Source organism: Neurospora crassa, linkage group IV (genome assembly GCF_000182925.2).
Source record: "Neurospora crassa OR74A linkage group IV, whole genome shotgun sequence".
NCBI classification, from domain to species: Eukaryota; Fungi; Ascomycota; class Sordariomycetes; order Sordariales; family Sordariaceae; genus Neurospora; species Neurospora crassa.
Genome location: NC_026504.1, coordinates 3,083,021 through 3,104,991, shown reverse-complemented (window position 1 = coordinate 3,104,991; position 21,971 = coordinate 3,083,021). Strand labels below are relative to the sequence as shown.

General features: G+C 51.0%; 7 protein-coding genes and 2 non-coding genes across 10 annotated transcripts; 5 read left to right on the top strand and 4 right to left on the bottom strand.

The window, feature by feature from the left end:
• Nucleotides 1–62: 62 nt before the first annotated feature.
• Nucleotides 63–2,413, top strand: NCU04520. 2 transcript variants are annotated; one of them, XM_011395808.1, is made up of 6 exons: nt 63–893; nt 956–1,177; nt 1,246–1,510; nt 1,565–1,683; nt 1,748–1,925; nt 1,993–2,413. In XM_011395808.1, the coding sequence occupies exons 1-6, from the start codon at nt 810–812 to the stop codon at nt 2,103–2,105; spliced, it is 981 nt and encodes a 326-aa protein (XP_011394110.1). In that variant the 5' UTR covers nt 63–809; the 3' UTR covers nt 2,106–2,413. The 2 variants fall into 2 exon arrangements, with proteins under 2 accessions (XP_011394110.1, XP_011394111.1); XM_011395809.1 differs by having other exon boundaries at nt 76–468.
• A 230-nt stretch (nt 2,414–2,643) lies between these two features.
• On the top strand, nt 2,644–5,363 carry NCU04521 (hypothetical protein). Its single transcript, XM_951839.3, has one exon. It carries the CDS (start codon nt 3,681–3,683, stop codon nt 4,671–4,673), a length of 993 nt encoding a protein of 330 aa, XP_956932.1. The 5' UTR covers nt 2,644–3,680; the 3' UTR covers nt 4,674–5,363.
• Nucleotides 5,364–5,367: 4 nt separating this feature from the next.
• Nucleotides 5,368–7,023, bottom strand: NCU04522 (hypothetical protein). Its single transcript, XM_951840.2, has 4 exons — nt 6,763–7,023; nt 6,333–6,669; nt 6,143–6,272; nt 5,368–6,062 (listed from the first exon to the last, which is right to left on the bottom strand). The coding sequence occupies exons 3-4, from the start codon at nt 6,231–6,233 to the stop codon at nt 5,440–5,442; spliced, it is 714 nt and encodes a 237-aa protein (XP_956933.1). The 5' UTR covers nt 6,234–6,272; nt 6,333–6,669; nt 6,763–7,023; the 3' UTR covers nt 5,368–5,439.
• Nucleotides 7,024–7,290: 267 nt separating this feature from the next.
• Nucleotides 7,291–10,614, top strand: NCU04523 (hypothetical protein). Its single transcript, XM_951841.2, has one exon. The coding sequence runs from the start codon at nt 7,762–7,764 to the stop codon at nt 10,396–10,398; it is 2,637 nt and encodes an 878-aa protein (XP_956934.1). The 5' UTR covers nt 7,291–7,761; the 3' UTR covers nt 10,399–10,614.
• Nucleotides 10,615–11,268: 654 nt separating this feature from the next.
• NCU04524 (hypothetical protein) lies at nt 11,269–11,950 on the bottom strand (the record flags this gene model as incomplete). Its single annotated transcript, XM_951842.1, has 3 exons — nt 11,269–11,370; nt 11,522–11,652; nt 11,839–11,950. The coding sequence occupies 3 exons, from the start codon at nt 11,948–11,950 to the stop codon at nt 11,269–11,271; spliced, it is 345 nt and encodes a 114-aa protein (XP_956935.1).
• A 1,019-nt stretch (nt 11,951–12,969) lies between these two features.
• NCU04525 (hypothetical protein) lies at nt 12,970–14,570 on the top strand. Its single transcript, XM_951843.2, has 2 exons — nt 12,970–13,903; nt 13,995–14,570. Exons 1-2 carry the CDS (start codon nt 13,377–13,379, stop codon nt 14,074–14,076), a joined length of 609 nt encoding a protein of 202 aa, XP_956936.1. The 5' UTR covers nt 12,970–13,376; the 3' UTR covers nt 14,077–14,570.
• A 252-nt stretch (nt 14,571–14,822) lies between these two features.
• Nucleotides 14,823–14,907, top strand: NCU15169. The gene has a single exon. It is a non-coding gene; the product is annotated as a tRNA-Ala (tRNA).
• A 1,572-nt stretch (nt 14,908–16,479) lies between these two features.
• Nucleotides 16,480–18,621, bottom strand: NCU04526 (hypothetical protein). The gene is made up of 2 exons (XM_951844.2): nt 17,759–18,621; nt 16,480–17,702 (listed from the first exon to the last, which is right to left on the bottom strand). Exons 1-2 carry the CDS (start codon nt 17,790–17,792, stop codon nt 16,897–16,899), a joined length of 840 nt encoding a protein of 279 aa, XP_956937.1. The 5' UTR covers nt 17,793–18,621; the 3' UTR covers nt 16,480–16,896.
• A 2,913-nt stretch (nt 18,622–21,534) lies between these two features.
• Nucleotides 21,535–21,626, bottom strand: NCU15168. Its single transcript has one exon. It is a non-coding gene; the product is annotated as a tRNA-Glu (tRNA).
• Between the last annotated feature and the right edge of the window lie 345 nt (nt 21,627–21,971).

Genomic DNA, 21,971 nt, shown 5'->3' with positions numbered 1-21,971 from the left:
CGGTTCCATCTCGAACGGCCCACAAGACATCAAGGTGCCTGCCCTGCACTACGAGGTTCCTCTTCCTCATTGCATCAACCTCAACCTCAACCTCAACTTCAACCACAACAACCTCAACAATGTATCCTTTCTCTCAACCATGCATCATGGTAGATACCCTGAATGAAAAAACGCAGAGATCATGACGCTCAGATTATTGGAGTTGAAATGGATGTTTTTCATAGCGTTATCGTCATTTTTTCCCAGTGGAAGCACTTTATGAACTGAATTGGAAGAGACCAGAATCCGACCAAGGGACCACCGCTCCCACTCTTTCGGCGAGCTAGGTGTTTGAAAACTCGAAATCGATTGTATCTTCCCTTGTAGTCCGTCGTTTCCTCGGAAGAAGAAGGACAATCACACTTCACCCAACTTTGAGCGAATGGTCATGACCATCTGCATCGGATTCTCTCCGTTATTGCAGCGAAGGTTAGCTCTTTCTACTTCTTTCTTGACAATGTACTTTCGGACTGCCTTTACCCAGAGGTAGGGTGATCTTTCATGTTTGGATTCAAAGTCGGGTAGTCGAGCTGTGCCAGACGGGCTGCCCGTGGTGCCTTCATGTTAATTGCTTTTTGCTCATGGAAGGAGTCGGCAGTGCCAATGAAACTGGCAGCTTGAGAACGTATTCTACCCTTTGCCTTGGTCATCATAGTTTTCTTTTTGATCTTTCGTCTTTCATCGAAAGTGGCTGGCGTTCTTCGCTCGCCTGTTCCTCAATATCTCCCAATTTCAGCTCCTGACGACCAGCTCTCTCTTTGCTCATCAACATGTCGACTGGCAACGAGGCAACGGAACGAAGCTCCCTCCTGGGCCGTGATCTTCCGCGACCGAATGGAGTTGTCCAGGACCATGTACGTTGCAAGGCCATTCGTTGCGCACATCATCTTGGATCGTACTGACAGTTTATATTTAGCCAATCTTTCTTCGTGTATGCCACGCGCCATGGGGCTTCATCAACCAGACCACTCTTGTTGTCCTCAGGGGCCTGATTCTGATCTACCTCACCGTTCTTGCACCCATGCTTCTTGACTACAAACTCTACAAGCGGCAAGACGGCGACTCTCCTTGGCGCATTGCCTTCCAATTTTCGACCATTGCCTTCATTCTGTTGTGGCTCTATCACTTGCTCGCCTTTGTATGGCTCCCCTGTCTCTCCACCGGTAGTTTGACTTGTTGGCTCTAATTCCGGGTTGCTTGACTTAGTGCTGGAGCTACACGCACCTCTATTATCCCGATATTGATGAGGAGCACAACACATGGGAGTCGGTTCTGCTTCGCAAAATGTCACCGCCCGAGCAGACAATCACGTCGCGCAACCGGCTTTACTTCAGTTTGTATTACACAGTGTCCCACGTATTTGCCTTTATGAACACCTTCATCTTCTGGGCCTTTGTAGTGCCGAAGGGTCACGGCGAGTTACCCAAAGAAAGGCAAAGGGGCAGCGGCGATGATGCGGGGAGCCTCGAGGGTATGTTCCTATTGCGTCTCGACATTCTCCTCAAAACTGCGCTAACGAGACTAGCCGGTGATTTCTTTAGCCATGGATGGTTTGAACCTTTCTGTGTTCTTAACCTATGGGGTTATACATCACTCCTCGCTCTCTTTGAAATTATGTTTTTGAACAGCATCAAACGCCAGATCGTAAGTTGTCGAGTTCCTGGAGCAGGTCTTCATGTCATGACAGGAACACTGATAAGTTTCATAGCCTGTGCACACCCACATCATTGGCTTGGTAGTCCTGCTGTGTGCCTACCTTGGCTGGGCTGCCTTTGGGAAGCTCTTCATCGGCCGTGCTCCTTACTTCTGGCTGGACCCTGAGGTTGTTAGGTACAGAGAACTCATGTTTGCATACTGCGCCTTGTTCGTGGCTCTGGGACCTGCATGTAAGTCTCATCTGCTTCTCCGGCTAGGTGACAAGAGCATTGTGCTGACCGCAATCGCTTTCGATAGTCTTTGCTTTCATGTATGGCCTCATTAGCCTGCGTGAAGAACTGGCAGAGAAATACGGCAGCCCAAGCCAGGACGCCACCCCAGATGGCTCGCAGCAGGGAGATCAGGAGTGAGATGGATAGGTTGGTTCGTGTTCTGATGAGAGGAGGCTTGCCACAGAACACGTCTGCATGCAATGGCATACCTTCACATGATTCTTCCACCCTTGTTTTCTATTAGCCTTGTTTTATTATCACCTCAACAGCTGCCGGAACAGGCTCCTCTTAGCCGGCGATGCTGTCCCCCCCTATTCGACGACTGCCCCTCAAAGCCATGTATATAGCCTAGAAAAGCATCAAACTCTCACATACGTTGAGAAGGATTATCCTGTGATCGAGTCATCACCCGTTCCAAATAGAAGGCATCGCACTCTTGAAAACTAAGCGTTGGAATGGTCCCTAGCTGTGGGACTGACACCAAAATCCCCAAACCTACCCCCCTGACCCCCTGCTTCCACGCAGCCGTAGCGGAGCTGCGGAGCTTTGTTTCACAAGCCCCACTGTTTGTAGCGTCCCATCGCCGGGGCGTGGATCTGTGCGGGGTTGAGATGACGGGCCCCTTGCCCGACTGAATGAAGATTGGTGAGATCGATATCTGCGCGCTTTCCATGCCAACAAAAGCAACATCGATTGACGTCTCCAAATTGACAGTCGCAAACGGAAGAGGATATCGATGTGCTTCCATCTGGTCCCAAGTTACGTTGACTCCGATATGTCATGAAAGAATCTTGAAGAACAGAAGCAGGCGACGTATACACCACGGGCCGACGACAGATTGGGCGAAACTCACCCTCAAGTTCTTTAGCCATTGGATGAACCATCCAAGCTCAGGCCAGGGCAGACTGGACGGAGGCCGCCTCGAGGTCGTCTGTTGACGTCGATGGACAGCTCAGCAATCATTTCGTTCACTCTGTCTTCACCATTGGAACTATCACACATATCCATCGCGAGGCGAACCAAACTACCTACGCCATAGTGTAGAGGGAGAGGAGGAAGTCGAAGCATGCAACCATCACCGGAAGCGCCATCGTGCACACCCTCAGCATGCATCAAGGCAGGCTGCAATATGCAGTCAATACAACCAACCACACGTCGTCTGAGCACGGCGAATGGACGGCAAGTCGATTTCCAGAACAGGGCCCCTGTCTCTGGATAACGATTCACGATACTGACGGTTCTGGGTTTGCCGATTGTTGTTGGACGGATGTTCAACAAAACCCCTGCCAATACAACCCAGGAGGATGGGTATCTACGTACAACCGCCGTCCCCGCCCTGCTTTTTGTTGGCTTCCCATCAATCCGGCATCACGCCTTTACATGGGCCGCGAGGCTGTTAACGGTATAAGTATCCCGCCAACCCCTCCCTTACCACTCTTCTTTTCCTGGTTCTTACTCCCTGTCCCCCCAACACACAACCAAAGGGCTGCAAAGTGTTTGCTGGTGTTGTCTCGAGGTTCATTCGGTAGAGATAGCACCGCCCGGGCCCTGTCAATCCTTCTTTTGTGCTTCCCCCCCCCCCCCTTCTCTCCCTTCTTTTTTCTATTCTCAGGTTCTTCGTCTCTTTCGTCGCTCTCTTGGATCTAAGCTTCCTCCTGGATATCCGTCAACCCCGCTACCATTTCCCGATTCATCTTCCCCAAGACCACCACCATGTTCAAGCGCTCGTTCCGATCCCGCGATGCGGGCAACTCTCAGAGGGAGCCTACCCAAATATCAACCAGCACAGATTCACAACATCGGGTGGACAAGTCTGCAAGACTTATGAAGAAATCGAAACGGGATCTCCAGAAGCTATCGAGCCTCAAGCAGCCGCTCGTGGGCGAAAACTCTTCGCGCACACAGCCACAGTCGACGCAAGCGAAGCCAGCCGAGAAGCCACTCGCCATTACCCCCTCCCCCATCATCACCATCACCGTGGGCGGCGAAGGGCGATTGTTTGCTGCGCATGAAGATGTTCTGTGCCAGGCTCCTCTCTTTGAAAGAATGCTTGCGCAATCCAAGAGGATTTTGCTCGAGGATGAAGAGCCAGAGGTCTTCAGCGCCATCCTCGAATACCTCTACAAGGGCGACTACTACCCCCGTCTGCTACATAACCAGCAGCAGGACTCTTGGGAGCTCGAGGACTCTCTCTCTATCCCCGCCAATCGGGCCGCGCCCCTTACACCCCCGACAGGCCACAACTCACCACAACTCGGAGGTGGCCACGCGGGTCAGTTCCCCATTGAGCCGACCGTGTTTCTCTCCAGCCTGAACCAATACTTGCTCCGCGACACGGTGGTCTACTGCGCCGCAGAGCGCTACGGGTTGGAGGAACTCAAAAGGCTGGCGCTGCGGAAGCAAGGGCTGCAGACTGGTATCGACGTCGGAATCATCCTTCGTAGCGCACAGTATTGCTACGCGCATACGCCCGACTCCGACAGTCGCCTGCGCGCCCATTATCTGGCACTCATCATCCGCTGCCGCAAGACCTTCAAGCGCAGCGGCACGATGCAGGCCGAAATGGAAAAGTGCGGCAGCAGCAATGTGTATGGACAAGGTAGTGGGAAACTCTTCTTTGACCTGTTCGTTGCCATGTGTAACCACCTCGACGACATTATTGACGCGAGCAATGCGAATGCGACGCGGACGCCCAAGACCATCTAGAAGGATGGTTCTACGGATGGTGTACGATTTGGTTTTCGGGTTTCCTTCACTAGTCACGTTGTTCTCACCATCTCACGATACCCAACGATAATTTGCGCCTTCATCTATTTTTGCCCGCATCGCCTCTCAACTGACTGGAGTTCGGGATCGATATTGAATAACAACCTTTGAGGGAGGATGCTTTGGTCATTCCCTTGTGTCACAGACAACACTGGCTTACCACGACAGACAACAATCGCAACTCAGACTGATACCACATCGGGGACGCATTAACTTGTTCTTTCTCCGACTTGCGTATACGGCGCTCGCAACTCAATCCTTCTTTTTTTTCCTTTTGCCTATCCCCTGGACAGATAATGTATACACAACCTCATGGACAAATCCCCTGGTTGGGTGATCAAACAGTGTCTCAAGGCCGCCTGGTTTGTATAGTTTGCTTTTACATGGGAGAGACTTGTTGACTGTACGAGCAAGGGGTCACTCACTCACTCATTCGCGAAACGGTCGCTTTGATTAGCAGACTAGCCAAGACACCTTCGTGATGATGTATAGTATTGACTCTTATGATGATGACAAACACAGCTAAGGAAGAACAATAGTAATACTCAATTCCATAGCTGCATTAGAGAGCTAGCACGCCCTCTCCTCGCTTGAAGAACTACGTAATGGACACCCCCCCCCCCCCCCCAACTCATTTTTTCTATCGCTGTTCGCCAAACGAGAAGTGACTGACAGTGACATCCACTTTGGGTCAACCTCAACCGTCCTATTCCTCAGCCCACTTGACCTCCCACCCCTTAACCTTCACCACCAACTCCTTCTCGTCCCCATCCTTAACCTCCTTCTCCGGTCTCGCCGCCATAGCCACCACCTCCAAATCCCACTCCTCCACCCCTGGGTTCGCCAGGCCATAAACCCAGCAAATCTCCCTCAACGCCGTCCTGCTCTTTTCCTCTCCCGTTTTCTCATCCACCACAAGCCTATAAACCCAAATACTCTTTCCATGCTCGTCGCTCGACTGTTCCACCAAGATGGTCGTCCACTGCTCTGTCTCTGCTCCTGGAGAAGAGGAAGAAGAAGAGGAAAGGAGAGGAGTAACGCTCCAATCAGCCCAATTATCCGTGGCTACTGTGCTCAGTTGCGGTTGGGACTGGTAGAATTCGATGCCGGTTTTGATCCATTTGGGCGGGACCTCGTTCTTCCTCTCGGACTCCGAAGCAGCAGAGGGAGTTAAAGAAGAAGAAGAAGACGGGTGGCGAGGACGAAAGGCGAGGAGGATCCCTGCTTGGTCGTAGCGCTCGCGCCAGGGGAAAGAGAAGGAGGCGCGGACGGAGAGGAAGGAGGTTAGAGGGCCGGTGGAGCGGGTGGAGGGGGGGATGGCGGTTGGTGCTAGGTAGGGTTAGTGATGGTTGTATAGAGGAGGTAAGAAATGGATGTAAGTGGGGGGATTGATTGTAGGTTATATATACCATTGTAGATGTTGGTTGTGGGTGGTTTACGCCAGATGTCGGTGCCGGGGGCGGCGCGGATGGTGAAGATATCGGAGGTCTTGGTGGACATTTTGTTTGAATTGTAGAATGAGATAGTGGGAAGTGGTGGCTTTGAAGAGTGTAGATGATGTTGGCGATGTGAGACTTGTGTTGTTCACTTTGGACTCACCTTCTCTGATCGAGGTGTCTGATACCTTTTATACACGTAGAGAAGGCACCAGCAGAGGTGACGACTTTCTCAGCTCGGGCTTTACAGTTTCTATTACGCAAGATCTTCAGAGAGACGGAGGACCTAATCCTTTGGTCCGTCGCCAGAATCCGGAAATCAGCCGACTATGATGGCGTGCGCGAGTGAGAGGAGTAGCGTTGGCTTGACTGTGAGACTGGGTTGCAGTGAGGGGCTTCGCGAGTTCACGATGGATCAGAGTCAGCTATTCCATGCACATAAGATCTGTGTCATTGGTATATGTGTCTTGCTTGGCTTCCCTAGTGTTTCGTATTTCTGTCTGGACGGCGTTGGAGCATGATATGGATAAGTAAGACGAAGGTAGAGCGGCCCGGTTATCCTAAGACTACGGGAAAACTTCGGGAGAACTTGCATTCACAATGGCCATTTCGCGTCTGTGATTTGCCCAACGCTCTTTCGCATCCAGCCAGGCCAAAAGCTCTTGAGATCGGGAAGTGACCAGACATAAACTGTAGTGCACGGCCATTGTCGTTCCCGAGTTTGACTTTTGATGTTGCTGTCGTCGACGTGGACTATTGCTTCTCGTTTCTGACGGATGAACAGAGGAAGTCATCACGAGCGTTGGGATAAGACCGTAACATAAAGCTGCAGCGATCATTTTGGACACAATACACAGGAAAGCGTGACTGAAACAGAGCCATGTGTGAGCAATGTGTCAGCGGAGGAGAGCAAGCGAGGCAAGAGGGACGACAGTGCGGTGAATTGTGAATTGCAAGTGAATGGAAAAAAAGAATTGAACAAGACCTCAAATCGAACTGACGGCCTTTTGCTCGAGAGACCCACCTGGCACGGACCATTTTGCAGTCTGTGCATCTGCGAGTTTTGAGTCTGCGTCTCACCCCGCTCGACCATGCAGACACAACTTTTTCAAACCGCTCAGTCCATTTCGACCTCGCAACTTTCTCCGTCACCAGTATCACCACCCGGCCAGGAACTAGCCCATCTTCGCACCAATCGTCTTACACCCCTTTCACCACCAGGGTCTGGATACTCCTTCAAGGGGCCCGACATATGTCAACATCACCAACATCGGCTTCCATCAAAACCGTCCATTGCTGCTCACCTAGGTCGTCCCCCTGCCCGAAACCTTTCCAGGTGGGTGACGAGACCAGTGCCCCACTGCAATTCACTTGGGATTCAACGACGCGTCGCTTTCAGCCCACGCTCAGCACTTCTCCAGAACAACACTGGCCAACATCACGCCTCCTATCAACCATCTGTTTTTACATTGCACAGCTCATTTTCCTACTCTATTTTCGGGCATCGGTGTCCTTGCTTTAAGAAACCTTGGTGAGCTAGAAAACATCATAAAACGACGACAACGAACAAGGCAAACAGCAAACCAGCAGTCATGTCGTCAAAGCCCAAGCCTAAGCGGCCAAATGCCGTACGCCGCATCATGGAGCGTGAAGAGAGCCGCGAGCGCCGTTTCAGGGAGGCTTCAGTAGCATCTAACGGAGGGGCCAGCAACACCACACCTGCGCCTACAGCAGCAGCACCGCCTAAGCCTAGCCGACCCAAGTGCGCCAACCCGAAATGTCCAAAGCCCAATGTCGTCGACGGAACCTGCCAGACTTGTGGTATGGTCGCTGATGACAGCAACATTGTCTCGGAAATCACATTCGGTGAATCTTCTTCTGGTGCTGCCGTTGTTCACGGTACTCATGTCGCCTTTGATCAAGGCGGGATTCGCGGCGTTGGTGGTCTTGCATTCCGCCGTGTCGCTGGCGGTGGTGCTTCTGAAGCCCGTGAACGAAGTCTTCGCGAGGTCAAGGCTCTTATGCAACAGTACTCCTACCAGCTCAGAATCGGACAAAGTATCAGCGATATTGCTTTCCGCTACTACAAAGCCTGCTCCCACGCCAACTTCGTCCAGGGTCGCCGTAAGCAAAATGTGGCCGCCATCTGCTTGTACGCCGCTTGCAGAGCGGAAAATAACCACAAGATTATGCTCATAGACTTGGCTGATCTCCTCCATACCGACGTTTTCGCTCTTGGTCGTGGCTACAAGGACTTCCTCAACCGGTTTCCTGAATTTCTCACAGGCCCTCGGCCCATCGTGATCGAGGATCTCATTTACCGTTTTGCTTCCAAACTGGAGTTTCTGCACGACACCAACAAAGTAGCCTTATCCGCTGTCCGTATTGCGAAGCGCATGCAACACGACAACATCACGCATGGTCGTAGGCCTGCTGGTATCTGCGGTGCGGCTCTCATCATGGCCGCCAGAGCTCACAACTATCGCCGTACGGTCAGAGAAGTTGTCTACATCGTCAAGGTCACAATGGCCACCATTCAGGAGCGAATGGACGAGTTTGCCAGCGTACCCGCTGCCCAGATGACTGTACAAGACTTCGACAACGAGGACCTCTTGAAAGCGGCTCCAGAGCACGATCCCCCCTTTGTCTACAAGCAAACAGACGAGTGGAAGGCCAAGCACACCCGCCCTAAGAAGAGGAAGAGGAAGGAGGCTGGAGACGGCAAGAAGAAGGGGACCAAAAAGATCCGGATTAACGATGGATCCTCGGCCGCACCCCAGACTATCGACAAAGATGGCTTCGTTGTCCCTCCAGTTCCCCGGCAAGAAGGAGACAGCGATCCTGATGTTGAGGCCGAGGCTCTCATCGTTACTGCAGTTGCTGGCGAAGAGCAACAGCTAAAGACATTGGTTGAGGAGTACGGTGAACTGGATGAGGAGGATGAGGATGAAGACGGCGATTCGAATTCCGATTCGGGTTCGGATGATGAAGAGGAGGATGTTGATCCCAGCAGCGAGGTCGCCTTTGCCAAGGCTCAAGGTGTCGACATTGCCGCTTCTGGGGCCTCCAGCAATGGCGAAACATCCGGAAAAAATGGTGACAAGGAGAAAAAGAGAGGGAAGAAGCTTAGGAAGATTACGATGCCCATCACCCAAGAATGGCAGACGGATGAGGCTCTTTTGGAGAAAGAGATGGAGGGGCATCTTCACGATCCAGAGTTCCTCAATGCCGCTCAGGCCGAAAAGGTTGCGACGGACAAACGTGTTGAGTCGCAGAAGAAGCTGGCAGATGCTCGGAAGAAAAAACAAGAGCAAGCGCAAAATGCGAAGCAACAAGCCGCCAATTCTGCCTCTGTTCCTTCTGTCCCTGCACCCGCCTCTGCACCCGGTTCTACCTCTGATCCTACTGCCGACCCCCCTCCTGCCCCTACCAGCACCGAGCAACCCAGCACAACCAAGGAGACTGACACCGTCATGGAAGACGCTGGTGCTCGCGAAGAACGCCAAGATGAACCGGTCACAGACCGCCTCAACCCGCCCTTGTCGACCCAGTACACGCGCCCCGAGTACGTCCCCAACAAAGCTCTGGACGACCCCATCGTTCACGAGCACGAGTTCGCCGACGATCCTGAAGTCAAGTACTGCCGCCTAGGCGAGGCCGAGGCCAAGATGAAGGAGCAGATCTGGGTCAATATTCACGTGGACTTCCTCCGGTCTAAGCAACAGAGGGTGTTTGACGCGAAGCTGGCCGAGAAGAACAAGGGCCCCAACTCGAACAAGCGCAAGAACAAGAAGAATCGGGTTGAGGACAACGGCGGCGTGCCCGAGACGGCTGAGGAGGCGGCTGTCAACATGATGCGCAACCGCGGCATCAGTACCAAGCTGGATTACTCCAAGCTTGGCCAGATCTTTGACTTGGACTTCAACGAGAAGGGACCGGGAAGTAACGAGGCAGATAGCGCGCTGGCTAGTGAGGCTGGCGATGCCGCCGAGGACCACGGCAAAGAGGGCGAGGGTTCTGGTAGTGCAGCCGCTGCGGCTGTCGAGAGCGCTCCTGCTGCCGAGGAAGAAGCGCAAGAAGAGGTGGAGGACGCAGCACCTGAAGAGGAATTCGAAGAGGAATACAATAATGAGGACGAAGGCGGATATGACGATTACGATGAGGGTGGAGAGGAGGATATCAACCCCTTTGCCGATGACGACGAAGTAGATGACGAGGACGAGTACTGATTGGCTGGTGGTTTTGGTCTTTGCATGACGGAAGGATTCATTTGGAGCAAGCGAGCGTTCTTATCTTGATGAATATCTTATCATAAAACCCCCACCCATATAGGGGTATGTTGTGTGACAACTAGAGGAGCATATCTAGACTCGAGAACACACGTTCAAACTTGGCGATTCGGTAATTAGGATTTCTGGCTGCCTGGTGGTTTCTGTGTATGGGTGATCGTATGTAGATTGATACATAGCGAATCAATCCCCATCATATCTTTGGCCTGCTTCCCTATCCCTTCCTACATTGTCCATCTGGGATTTTACACCCAGTGAGCTTCGCTCAGATCCTTCTTTCATCTAGCCCTATCGTCCTACCCAAAATCACTACAGCAGGAAAATGCGGTGGAGGAGATTGTCAGGCACAGCTATGGCAATTGTTTACTTTATATCTCAAACGATAATGAAAGAGGAATAGCGGACGATCACGTATCCTTCTCCCTGATTATCGAGCCTGAAACGACATAGTGCTTGGAGCGCTCGATCGTTACTTGGGTTTCTCGTGTGAAGAGGTTGAAGATGGTTAGCCGACAGGCTGGTGGTGTATTATCAAAGCCCTGTCCATCTTGGTTTTTAAGACGTTTGGTTTTTTAATATATCCAGTCCCGAAACTTAGCTACCGTAAACTCCGTGGGCTGGCTTCCAGCTATTGTTCAGTTGTGCCGGTCTAGGTAGATGTTGACTGTCACAGATCTATTCTAAGAAAGTAGTTGAGATAAGTTGGACACACTGCTACACGGGAGCACCGTACAGGCGCGCCTCTTAAGGGGTTGCGTCTTGATCATATCGACACCGTGATCTTCTTGGGTTGAGCCGAGCGCCAAGAAGTCAGGAGTGTCGTTCATCCCGTTGAGACGTTATCCGAAGCATCATGATGTTCTGCGCCCGTTTACCCTCGTAATCTGGACTGGTTGTTTGGTTGGGAAGTATCTATTCACATACATAGTATCTGGATTGCCTCCGAGCGGACCAGCGGACTCGGACGTCGGATGTCGGATGTATGGAAATGCATCTGTGACGGAAGGTTAACGTTGACACTTCCGCTTCCTTCCCCGCACTCCATGTGTCAACGTCAACGAACTGTGGGGTTATCGGTGGCAGTTGCGGAGATGGTTAGGTCGGGTTCGCTTCTCGGGCTGTGTGGGGTAGGGTAGCGTACACTACCATCGGGCAGCCCTGCCCCGCCGCTGTCCTCGCCGCCGCTATCACTACCTAGCGACGATTTTAAGCATGAATAGTGGAGTATGGCCTAGGCTTTTTCGGAACCCCTCACATGCTTTGCAATCTTTTCCATTTTCCTCAACAAACATCTGCGCAAACGTCGAGCCAAGATTCCCAACAACTTTCATCCAAATCTTCTCTCTCCACTCGCACCAATCAACCGAGCGAGCGTCACACCTGTTTTAATGGACTTTTCTATTCGAACGATAAAGACAGCGATAACGACCAGCGGCAATATCGACATCATGTCCGCCACTGCACTAGCGCCGACCATATGTTTTATCGTCATTTCTGCCATCTACGATGCAGACGCATACGTTCCACCCGTTTTGGTCAAGGCTCAAAATGTCAATTTTCGACGGAATTACCTTACTTGCATGGATTCGGAGTTTTGGTGATGCACACATCCTGTCACGGTTCCGGAATGCTCAAGGCCCATCAGGTGGGGATCGTCCGAAGCTGGAGTTCGGCCTTTGTCCTTGGGAGCGCCGATCACAACAACACAGGTGTGCACAAAAGTACACTACATATCTTCTCGCTTCGTTATGCCTGGACTCTCTGTTCACTGTTATCTCGGCATTGTGTCCTTTTGCTCACAATGAATCACCGGGTGACTCCGGACTTGAACCTTCCTCAAGTGTGGAAGAAAGGCTGAGAGGACACCATCATGGCAAGTGCCGTTTTTTATGCGCCTCTGATAAATGCTGTCGGCAAACAGGATAGCTTGGATAGCAGTCCCATAATCTCTGTTACCATATCGTGAGCTAATGGCTGCAGCCGGATCGATGCACCCCGGGTTGATACTTCAAAGAGATGTCATCTATTTGGAGATCATCCATCTTCAGGGCTGACCATACCCATCACGGCCGGACAACAAAAGGGGAAGTCCGGAAGCCAGTCTGCCACCGATGATGGCTAAAGCGAGAGAGAGGCGTGAGCGGTTCCAAGGTAGGGGACTCAAACTCACGGCCGAACCGAAAGCCAGTTTTTGATCTACATGTGACTACCTCTACCTTGCAGACTTTCTCAACAGAAGATTGCGATGTGGTGGAAGAAAGCAAAGGGTCGTTTCAGGGCGACTGTGTATCGCCAAATCGCATCTCAGCTTCTGGGATCAGGATAGCATCACAGCGGGATCGCGGCACTAGACGTAGCAGGTGGAACTTAGTGTACGCACCTCAGTGGATGCAGCTACGCTAGTGGCCTAGGCAACTGGGGGCGCCTCCATGGAAGCTTTGGATCTCGGCGACAACGGCATGCCGGATCTGCCTCGGCCAATTGCTCGAACTCCATTCATGATATAAAATCTCTGAAAACAAATATGTCGCCCCTCCTCCTCGGTCACGGTTCGTCGACCTTGCTGAAAGTTGTTTCCTGTTACATCTCTCTCGCCCGTCTTACTTGCCGTCCTTGGATAAAGCTCTCAACAGCGACCATTGCGACCTTGACACCCCACGCATTACTGTCCCTTGGCAACCAAGAACCTTGTTGACCACCCCCCCCCTTCCGTCTTCGGAAGCTTATCAAACCTCAACATCACACACCTTATTGGCAGACACCCTTCACTTCCTGCCAGTCGTCATAACGGTCACCACGGCAAACAACATCGGCTCAGTCCTGCTACTTAGTTTTCCACCTTTCTCAAAACACGACATCGTCCCCTTCGCCCACAAGGGAATCTATCACACATCAATCACCGTCCACGCCGAACCATCATGTCGCAAACAATGGAAAAGATCACCGTCGTCGAGGCTGCCCCAATGCCGGCTAGCCATATCAAACCCACCAGCTTCTTCACCGCGCGTTCCCGAGCCTGCTGCAGATGCAACGAGGAAGGCTCCTCTCACGACCAGCAGTGCATCAAGGCCGAATGCACACATGGTTACTGCACCGACTGCCCCCAGCTGGACTCGCGCGGCAGGGAGGTAATTCCTCACTCGTTCCCTTGCAACTGGGTCTGCAACACGTGCTCCGAGGTCCACAGCGTTCTCTCCATCCTCGTCAAGAACGTCGAATGCAAGTGCGAAAAGCCGACACTACAGGCTATTTACGACCAGTTTGGCCGCATCTTCCTCTACTTCCGCAACGACCCCGCTGTAGACGACTTGACCGATCCGGCTAAAGTACAGGAGGCGGCCTGGAGGGTCTGGGAGGCGGGTGCCGAGCCGTGGTTGCCGCATGTCATTGCTGCTGAGGAGGCGATTGCGAGGGCGAGTTCCAAGAAGGGTTGGAGTCAGTTATCGTAAGTTTTGTCTTTTCCCGTTCCCCGAGGTTTGAGGGGTCTTTTGACTTGTCGGATGGCTCAACTAACTGACCTGTTTCGACACCTCTAGTCAAGCTAGTTTCTCGAGTGAGGACCCCCTCGACATGGACATGTCCGAGGCGACGGAGTCGGTCGTTAGCGACTCGTATTAAGTTCGGGAGCAATCACATTCAACTGCTCTCGGCCGGATCGTCAACTGGCTTCCACAGCGTCACCTTCTTTTGATGGCGACGTCATTGCTCGACGTCTTGGTCATTATCTCGGCACAACGAACTTTCGACCTCACATTTCTATCAGCACTATCACGACTTCCGCTTTCAGTATTATCTGACCTGCCTTCCGATGTCCCAATTGAGGACGATCATCATCATTTCGTCTAAAACTTCCGGGGAGGAGCGTTGCATGGAAAAGCGGGGTTTAGGCGTTTGGAAGTTCTTTCTTTTTTGACAGGGTCATTTGCTTTTCATCTACATAAGCAGCGAGTGGCGTTAGGATTAGCAGGATGGACGTTTACACACACTGGGCCAGGCTTTTGACCAATGCTTTCCATATCCATTTACAAAACTGATACCCTGCCCTGCCTTCAGCATACTAGGGGACAAAAGAATTGAACTATATTACTACAATCCAGGCTATACTTCTAAACTCTTCTTCTTCTCTCTCGTGTCTTATGTGCCTCATCTGTTGACCAAGATGGTTGGTTATCTTGGCATTGGTTGATCCACAGACATCGGCCATGCTTACATCATCGAAGGTCCCTTAACCTCTTTTGTCTCTTTTCTTCTTCCTCTTCAATCAACGACTTCACCATTCATCCTTTCCATGTCTCGTGTCAAAGCTCACCCATTTCACTTTGAGGTCATAGGCCAAACTCATTGTTTTACTTTTCACAATTTCCGGGCGTGTGGCTCAGTTGGTAGAGCGTTCGCTTAGCATACTCCCCTGTATGCGAAAGGTCCTGGGTTCGATTCCCAGCTCGTCCATATCCAGTTATCCAGTCAATCAAGATTCATTTTTGTACATGGTTGCTCGCTCATCCCCTGATCTTTTGCTTCTCTTTTTTTTTTTTTTTTTTTTTTTTTTTTTCTTCAATTCCCCCATCGTTGCGCGGCGGGATAACCATGTGAATCAATAAGGGTTAATGAGAGGTCGATTTTTAGTTTCCGTCCGAAGGGGTCTTGACAGGACATTATCTTGTTTATAAAGTTTCTTGACAAAAAAAAAAGACTTTCTTTAAAGAAAACATAACAATGAAAATCTGGGCCGTACCTGGTTTAATACCTCCCAGCTCGCGCAGCAAGCTCATACATTTTCCTGATTACACATTTGTGGTGTCACCTCCCTTCGTTTTGTACCAGAAACTTTGTTGAACAGCCACACTCCCAAGTGGGGAGCTACACAAGGTAAGGTGCTTGTGAAGTGACCAGCATCCAAGACATGTGTGTGCTTCGAGAAGAAGAGAAGGAGAAGGAGAAGGAGGAGGAGGAGAAGGAGGAGTAACAATATGAGCACCTAACGTTGACGGTAGGTGAAGCAAGTACATACCACCATGAGAAAGAAGTCTTGGGTGGTGGGTGGGCTTGGCTGTCTGTGATACGTTTCACGGTCAGGGATGGTAGTCTGGTGGGGTGTGGTGTGGTGTTGTGTTTGAAGACGTTACATACAGCTTTGAATGTCTCTTTGGCGTACCGAACTTGGTTTTTTGTTCTTGGAGATGGCTCTTGATTCTGGAATTTGAAGTAGTGTAGTGTAGTGTAGTGTTAGAAAAAAGCAACAGTGCAAAAACACAGAGGATGTTGTTATGTCTTGGGGTTGGCAACAAGTTTCAAACTTGGTATACATGGGCACGCGGACTTGTCAATTGACTGAGACCATGTTCTAAGGTTGCACTAATTTTGGAAAGGCGCTCAATCAGCAAGCCATGTACCTAGCTATCTTGCCTTTCCTACCTAACCTTTACGATAACTTCAATTGCCTTCGCCCACATATATACAAAATATGGAAGTCTAGATAGTCGGTCAATCTCTCCAACACAATCAACAGCCAAGACGGTTACCGGTACGGCCCTTTAACGGGCCGGACAAACCACACTGTCGGTATGAACCAGGATTAAATATCGGATGCTTGGAGCGAAGCATCTGCCACAATGTTCACTTGATTGATGCAAGCCAAGAGAAGACCAAGATACCAAGCTTTCGATTCCGACTGTGTACCTACATACCAAGACCTGACCCAACAACCTGATGTAAAATGACGCACGTAGGAATAGCCACATGGCGTCAAGGTTGTGATAGGCTTGAACGAAGCTTGAATGAATTGCTTCTTTACTCACATTGGTTGTAGTCATATGGTCCGTGACCAACCTATCCAGGTGCAATATACATGGTGCAATCCTTCGACTTGCTCCCCATCTTGGCGCGGCGACGGATATACGTTCACCAACTAACCCTTACAGTGCGGATCAACCCAACCTCATGCCACATCCGGTAGGTTTATCTACAGGTTGCTCGTTCAGTCCTTATGGGCGATTAAGCGGGTATTAGACGATGACACGATAGGCCTTTTTATTAGGAAGCCAGATATCAATAATTCACGATGATCTCGACAAGACGACGGCATTGAGACAGTACGAACTGAACGACCACAATGAAGTTGAACTCCCAAGTGTCCTTCACGCAGATGGAAAGAAGGCATAATAATCACACAAGAGAAACAAAATTCGTATTCTTCGCTCCATGTGGCCTATTCATTATCATCTAATACCCAAGTCATTCAATCAGTCATCCATAAACGCCAACACGAAGGGGGTATAATGAAAAAAAAATCATTAACCAAAGAAAGGTCGTGGAAAGAAAAAAAAATGATCCGTAACTCCAGGCTCCGCCAGCCATGCAAACCCATCCCTTTGAACATCAGTTTTGTCTTCTTTGTTTCTCCGAGTTTCTTCAGCCAGTCGTCACGGTGCGATGGTATTATGACTTGAAAACCTCTGCCCGCTTCCCAGCTTTCTCATTCACCATCCTCGCCGTGACCACCCCGCTATCCGGCACGCCGCTGAGAGGCTCGGGCGCCTGGAGCCACTTGAGGTTGCTGGCCTCCACGAGGCCCTGGAACCATATGTTGGCCATCTTGCGGTACCCGACATCAGTAGGATGGGTGGAATCGAACATGTCTTCGGGGATCGGGCCCTTGGTTGCGTCGTGCATATCCACCAGGATCACTCGCTTACCCGCATCCCTCATCCGCTGCGCTAACGCCTTGTACTGGTCGTTGATGACCAACACGCGCTTCTCAGTGGCCGGCAAGGTGTTGATGATGAGCGTGCTAAGGATAACCACAGCGCGCGGGCTGGCTGCAAAGACTTCGTCGATCATGGCCCCCATCCTGTCGCTCGCTGTCGAAATGTTGAGATTCCCTGCTGCGTCATTGGTGCCGGCATTGATGAGGACCACGTTGGGCTTGAACGCGGGCACGGCGGTGTGGGCCTTCGCGTGGACCTCGTGGATTCTGTAGCCTGGCCAGCCCTCGACATCATTGTCCTGCATGGTGCCGTGATGACGCGAACCAACCATGTTGACTGGGTTGCCGAGCTTGATAATGGCATTGCGCAGTGAATTACGGTAACCGTTGCCGTCGGTCGATGCCTGCCCATACGTTATTGATGCGCCAAGTGGCATGATGCGTAGGCTAACGCCGTTACTGAGGGCAGCAACGGCCTTGCCACTATTGCCGAAGGTGTCGGTCGGAACGCCCTGGTTGGCCAAGGGGGTGGACAAGGCTAAAAGTAGGTTGTTAGCCGGATAGCGCGTGGCAGACTTGGGTTGGGATACTCACCCATCAAGAGGGCCTTTAGCGATGGAACCATCATTTTGTCGAAGTGGATTGAGTTTCTACTGGAAGAGTATGTCGGGATGTGTATTCGTACCAATGCCCAGTTGTTCGACTTGGTGACGGAGGGTTATAAATGGCCTTCCAGAATCGAGGTCGTGCCGTCTCTTTGGTGTCCCCGGTGATGCGTCAACAAAGAGTTGGAAACAAAGGCGACAGTCAGGCACCAGACAAGGGATAATAGTCCGGATGAAATACCGGTAACACTTATGGTTGATGTTTGGTGTTACTGAACAGGTCGAGAGGTGTTGAGCCGTCAGGTATGGAAGTTCCTTTGATGCTGGGGAATCGACAGGCTAAAAGTAAGACGACGTCCGGATTGTAGCACGGAGGCGGTATGTGATACTACGGTGGGAGTGTCAAAGGAGGGTTGGGTGACATTCATTCGAAGAGAGTTTGAAGGAGTCCAAACAAGGAGACACAGGGAAACGGCAGGATATATGGGGAAGCCGAGTTCATGGGAACCGGGGACGGGAAAGCTCTCGATGGGTTTACCCATCAAGCTTGACCCGTTGTCACCTCATCCGGGCTAGACAGCCGAAGCTAGTGATGGCTGTGGCGGACTGGCGGATGGCGGACATGATGATGATGTTTAGTCTCGTACAGTGCGCCCGTACAATACAATATATCAAAACCCCGGCCATGGTACCGTCCCATGGAGCAATGGTAGCAGCATTGGCTAGTGATGCCTTGCCAGCCGGGGCACTATTGAGAGTGGCGCGAGAGAGTGGCCGCAGAGTGACATAGGCGGGAGGGAATGAAATCTTGCCAAGCGGGAACGTGGTGTTGAACTGAGTCTGTTGGAGGCGTTGTGGGTCTGAGCTGAGCAGAGTTTGGGACAAGTCAACACCTCTAGTCTAGTGCTGACCTGACCTCGCGAGCGCGAGATACAAGCTTGACATTTTCTCGTGTCTACCCGATGGAGCCCACCCCCACCCAGTTACGATGTGTGACAACGGTCGCCACGGTCGAAACAAACGAAGCCGAGGGAGGAGAAACGAGGAAGTGAGTGCGACCAGGGAATCCTGGGTGATGCGAGGATGGATCGGGTCTTGGGTAGGATCAACCGAAGTGCCCCTGCTAAGACTCGGCAGACAGGAGACTGGGAAACAGCCCAGTCGAGACTTCCCTCCACTTGGGCGCCTTCCCTTTCTGAGAGGAATTTTTGGTCGCAGCAGGTCGCGCTGGCAAATGGTAGCGTTGGCTGTTGTCTCTGCTAGCGTGAAGACAAGCAGTTGGGCGGGTTTTAGGCGTAGATCACCCTCAGCTTCTTAACAGTGGCTAGCTGGAAGCCTACCAAGCAAGAGTCAGTACTCCAGTCTGGCCCGTCATACAGTGGTTTGAGTTGTTCTGTTTCGTTGATCCCCCTGTGCCGCCCAGGCTTTGTGCCTGAGATATGGAATAAAAGAAGCTTTGTATGACGTGCTACCCCTCGCCAAGTCGACACGGCGCATCTGATCCTCACGACTGTAACCGTCATTGATTGTCTTTTGACAACGTCCGTCTTCGACATATCGTCAGTCGCTTCATCTGACCTGCAAAGGGTCCCAATTCAAAGGATCCATCTAGGGTACTATCGATCCAATGTTGAACTCATGCCGTCCTTCTGGACCGCTCACCGACAAAAGTGCATGTGAAGTGCTCGCAGGTCCCGTCTCTCCCTCGTTGCTGCCGGTATGCAGCGTTGCGCGCCGGTCTGGCAGCTCAGCTCCCTCAACGCGCAGATGCATGCACATCAGCTCCATTTGACACCTCCAACCGTCAATATTCGGCTTTGTGGCTGCAGCACGCAGAATGCTTGATTGGAATAAGCTGGGCCAACCAACGGCAGTTGCTCATCATTTCCTTTCTCCTTCTTCTCTGTTGTTCATTGGATGCTCCTACGAGTCATTTGCTTCCCAAAGAACACCAATCTTACATATTGCTCTTGTTTTACGTATCTGTTTCCTTCACCAGACCCCACTCCCACTAGTCTACTTTATGTGGGCATCAGCTTCGAGGAGCGCTGGGATCCATCTAGGGAGCGTTACACTGTAAGTTACGGGCCGTTCTAGCCCTACGCAGCGGGGCTGCGCCTTCGAGAGGTATCCAGCCATCCAGCACGGCGTAGACTCAATGCCGACGAGGGTGCGATTGAATTTTCACCAAGCCAGCACAACAAACAACAAGGAACCCATGTTCCCATCACATTTCCCAAATCTATCTTGTCTCTCGGCCAGGACAATCTTTGATACCGGACTTTCATTTGACCATCAAGTATTCCTTGTAGCGTAGGAAAGAGGTCGCCATTGCAAGGCATTACCATGAAAGTGCTCTTGGTAACCGCCCAATCAGAGCCGTCAATTAGCCCTCATGTTTGTCGTCCGATGATCCGTGACATTTGGGGGGCCGTCCGAGATCTTTTGAGAAATTCATGAATAGATTCTCGAGTACGCTCGCCGGAACCATGGGGGGAAAATCTAGTGTACATTACGACTCTCTTTCAACCTGACCCCCTTGGATGTCGATGCATCCGTCGTGCTCACAAGGCTCGACAGCTTGACCACACCACTTCAAATTTGACAGTTCAAAGTAGGTTACACAGATCTCATTCATCAACCCATGTCCGTTCATGGAGCCGATGACACCCTGACTTGCCCGAAACAGCACGCCGAAAACAGCACGCCGAACAGAATGCTTCGGCCCCCTGCTCGAAACAACCATTCAAACATGCAGGGCATAGCCAGCTGGAAACCAACGGGATAAAGGGGAAATTAATCCCCATACCTCAGTGTAATTTTGCTGCCTACGTTACATACCTAGGAGCTCCGGATATGGATTCTACTATAAACAAAACCGTGCTCATTTTTACCTACAGACAGCATTACAGCAAGAAAAAGACGAGCTTGAGACACACAAGCTCACTGAAATATTGCACCACCCGCTTCACGCTACCGAGGAACCTTGCATACAAACCTCGATACGAAATGGGGCGGACATAAGGAACAAAACCTTCTCTCCAAGACGAACCATGTCACCACGGTCCCCACAGACTTGGCGAATACGATGTCCAAATTGTACGATAAATGGATACACTGTGAGGCCACTACGCCAGTGTCGTGAAAATGTAGAAGATGGCACACTGAAAACCATCCATGTCACCGGGGGGTTGCAAAAATTTCATCGGTCACCCAGCAGAAAAAGAAGCAGATGCCCAGAGATCTCTGACAGTTTCTCCCTCAGCCTTTGTACCACTCTCTGGCCATAGCCAACCCTGCCTACCACGTGCTATCGCGACGCCACTTTGAAACTTTTCCGGAGTTGAAGCGAAAAGGTTTCCTATTTCGGAATCTCAAGCAGCCAAGACATGCCGAGAAGGGACAATGGTAAGGTGCCGGTTACAGTTGTTGTTTTGAGATCCCGGACGTTTGAAACGGCAGTACTGTAGTCTCCAAGAGTGGCTGCTGCAAGAAAGCACGACGAAACAATTTTGCATCGTCTTGCTTGGGTTGTTGTAGTAGTTGTTACAAGAAAGTAGAAATGGCAGATGTCTTCCCTCCCCTGAATGTTTCAACTTCACTACACACAGCGAAATTAGGTAAACAAAAAAAAACGACAATAAAACATCACGGAAACAAAAGGAACAAGGGAGGAAAATCAACATTATGTATGGTAAGAACGAAGCCCGGGATATCCTAGGAAAAAAAGAAAACGAAATAAGATAGAAAAAAGAATGTTTGAGACTCGGATACCGGGAGTCGAACCCGGGGCTGTTGAGAGAGCAGTCACTCCTGAGAAGTGAGAGTCAACGATGTTACCGCTACACCATACCCGATTGAACGGATAAGGTCCGATTGTTGTTGAAGGTGTAAAAGCAGCTTGTACCTATAACCCCACTTTTACTTAACTCTTAAAGCCTGTCATCGATATGTACAATTCAATGCTGAACCGAATTGTCCTAACTGTGTCCCAAATCTTGCGAGGATAAATTGACTCGCTTCGTCTGGCTGAACACAGGTTGCAAACGCATTGGTATAATTTCAAATGACATATTTGACATTAGGAACGGCGTATTCGCAGTAACATCACGCCTTGATTATAGAACGAAACGAACTAGCTAAATATTAATACGTTTAGGTAAGTTGACCCGATGTCTCGAGTTGAACAAACAAACCTAGGG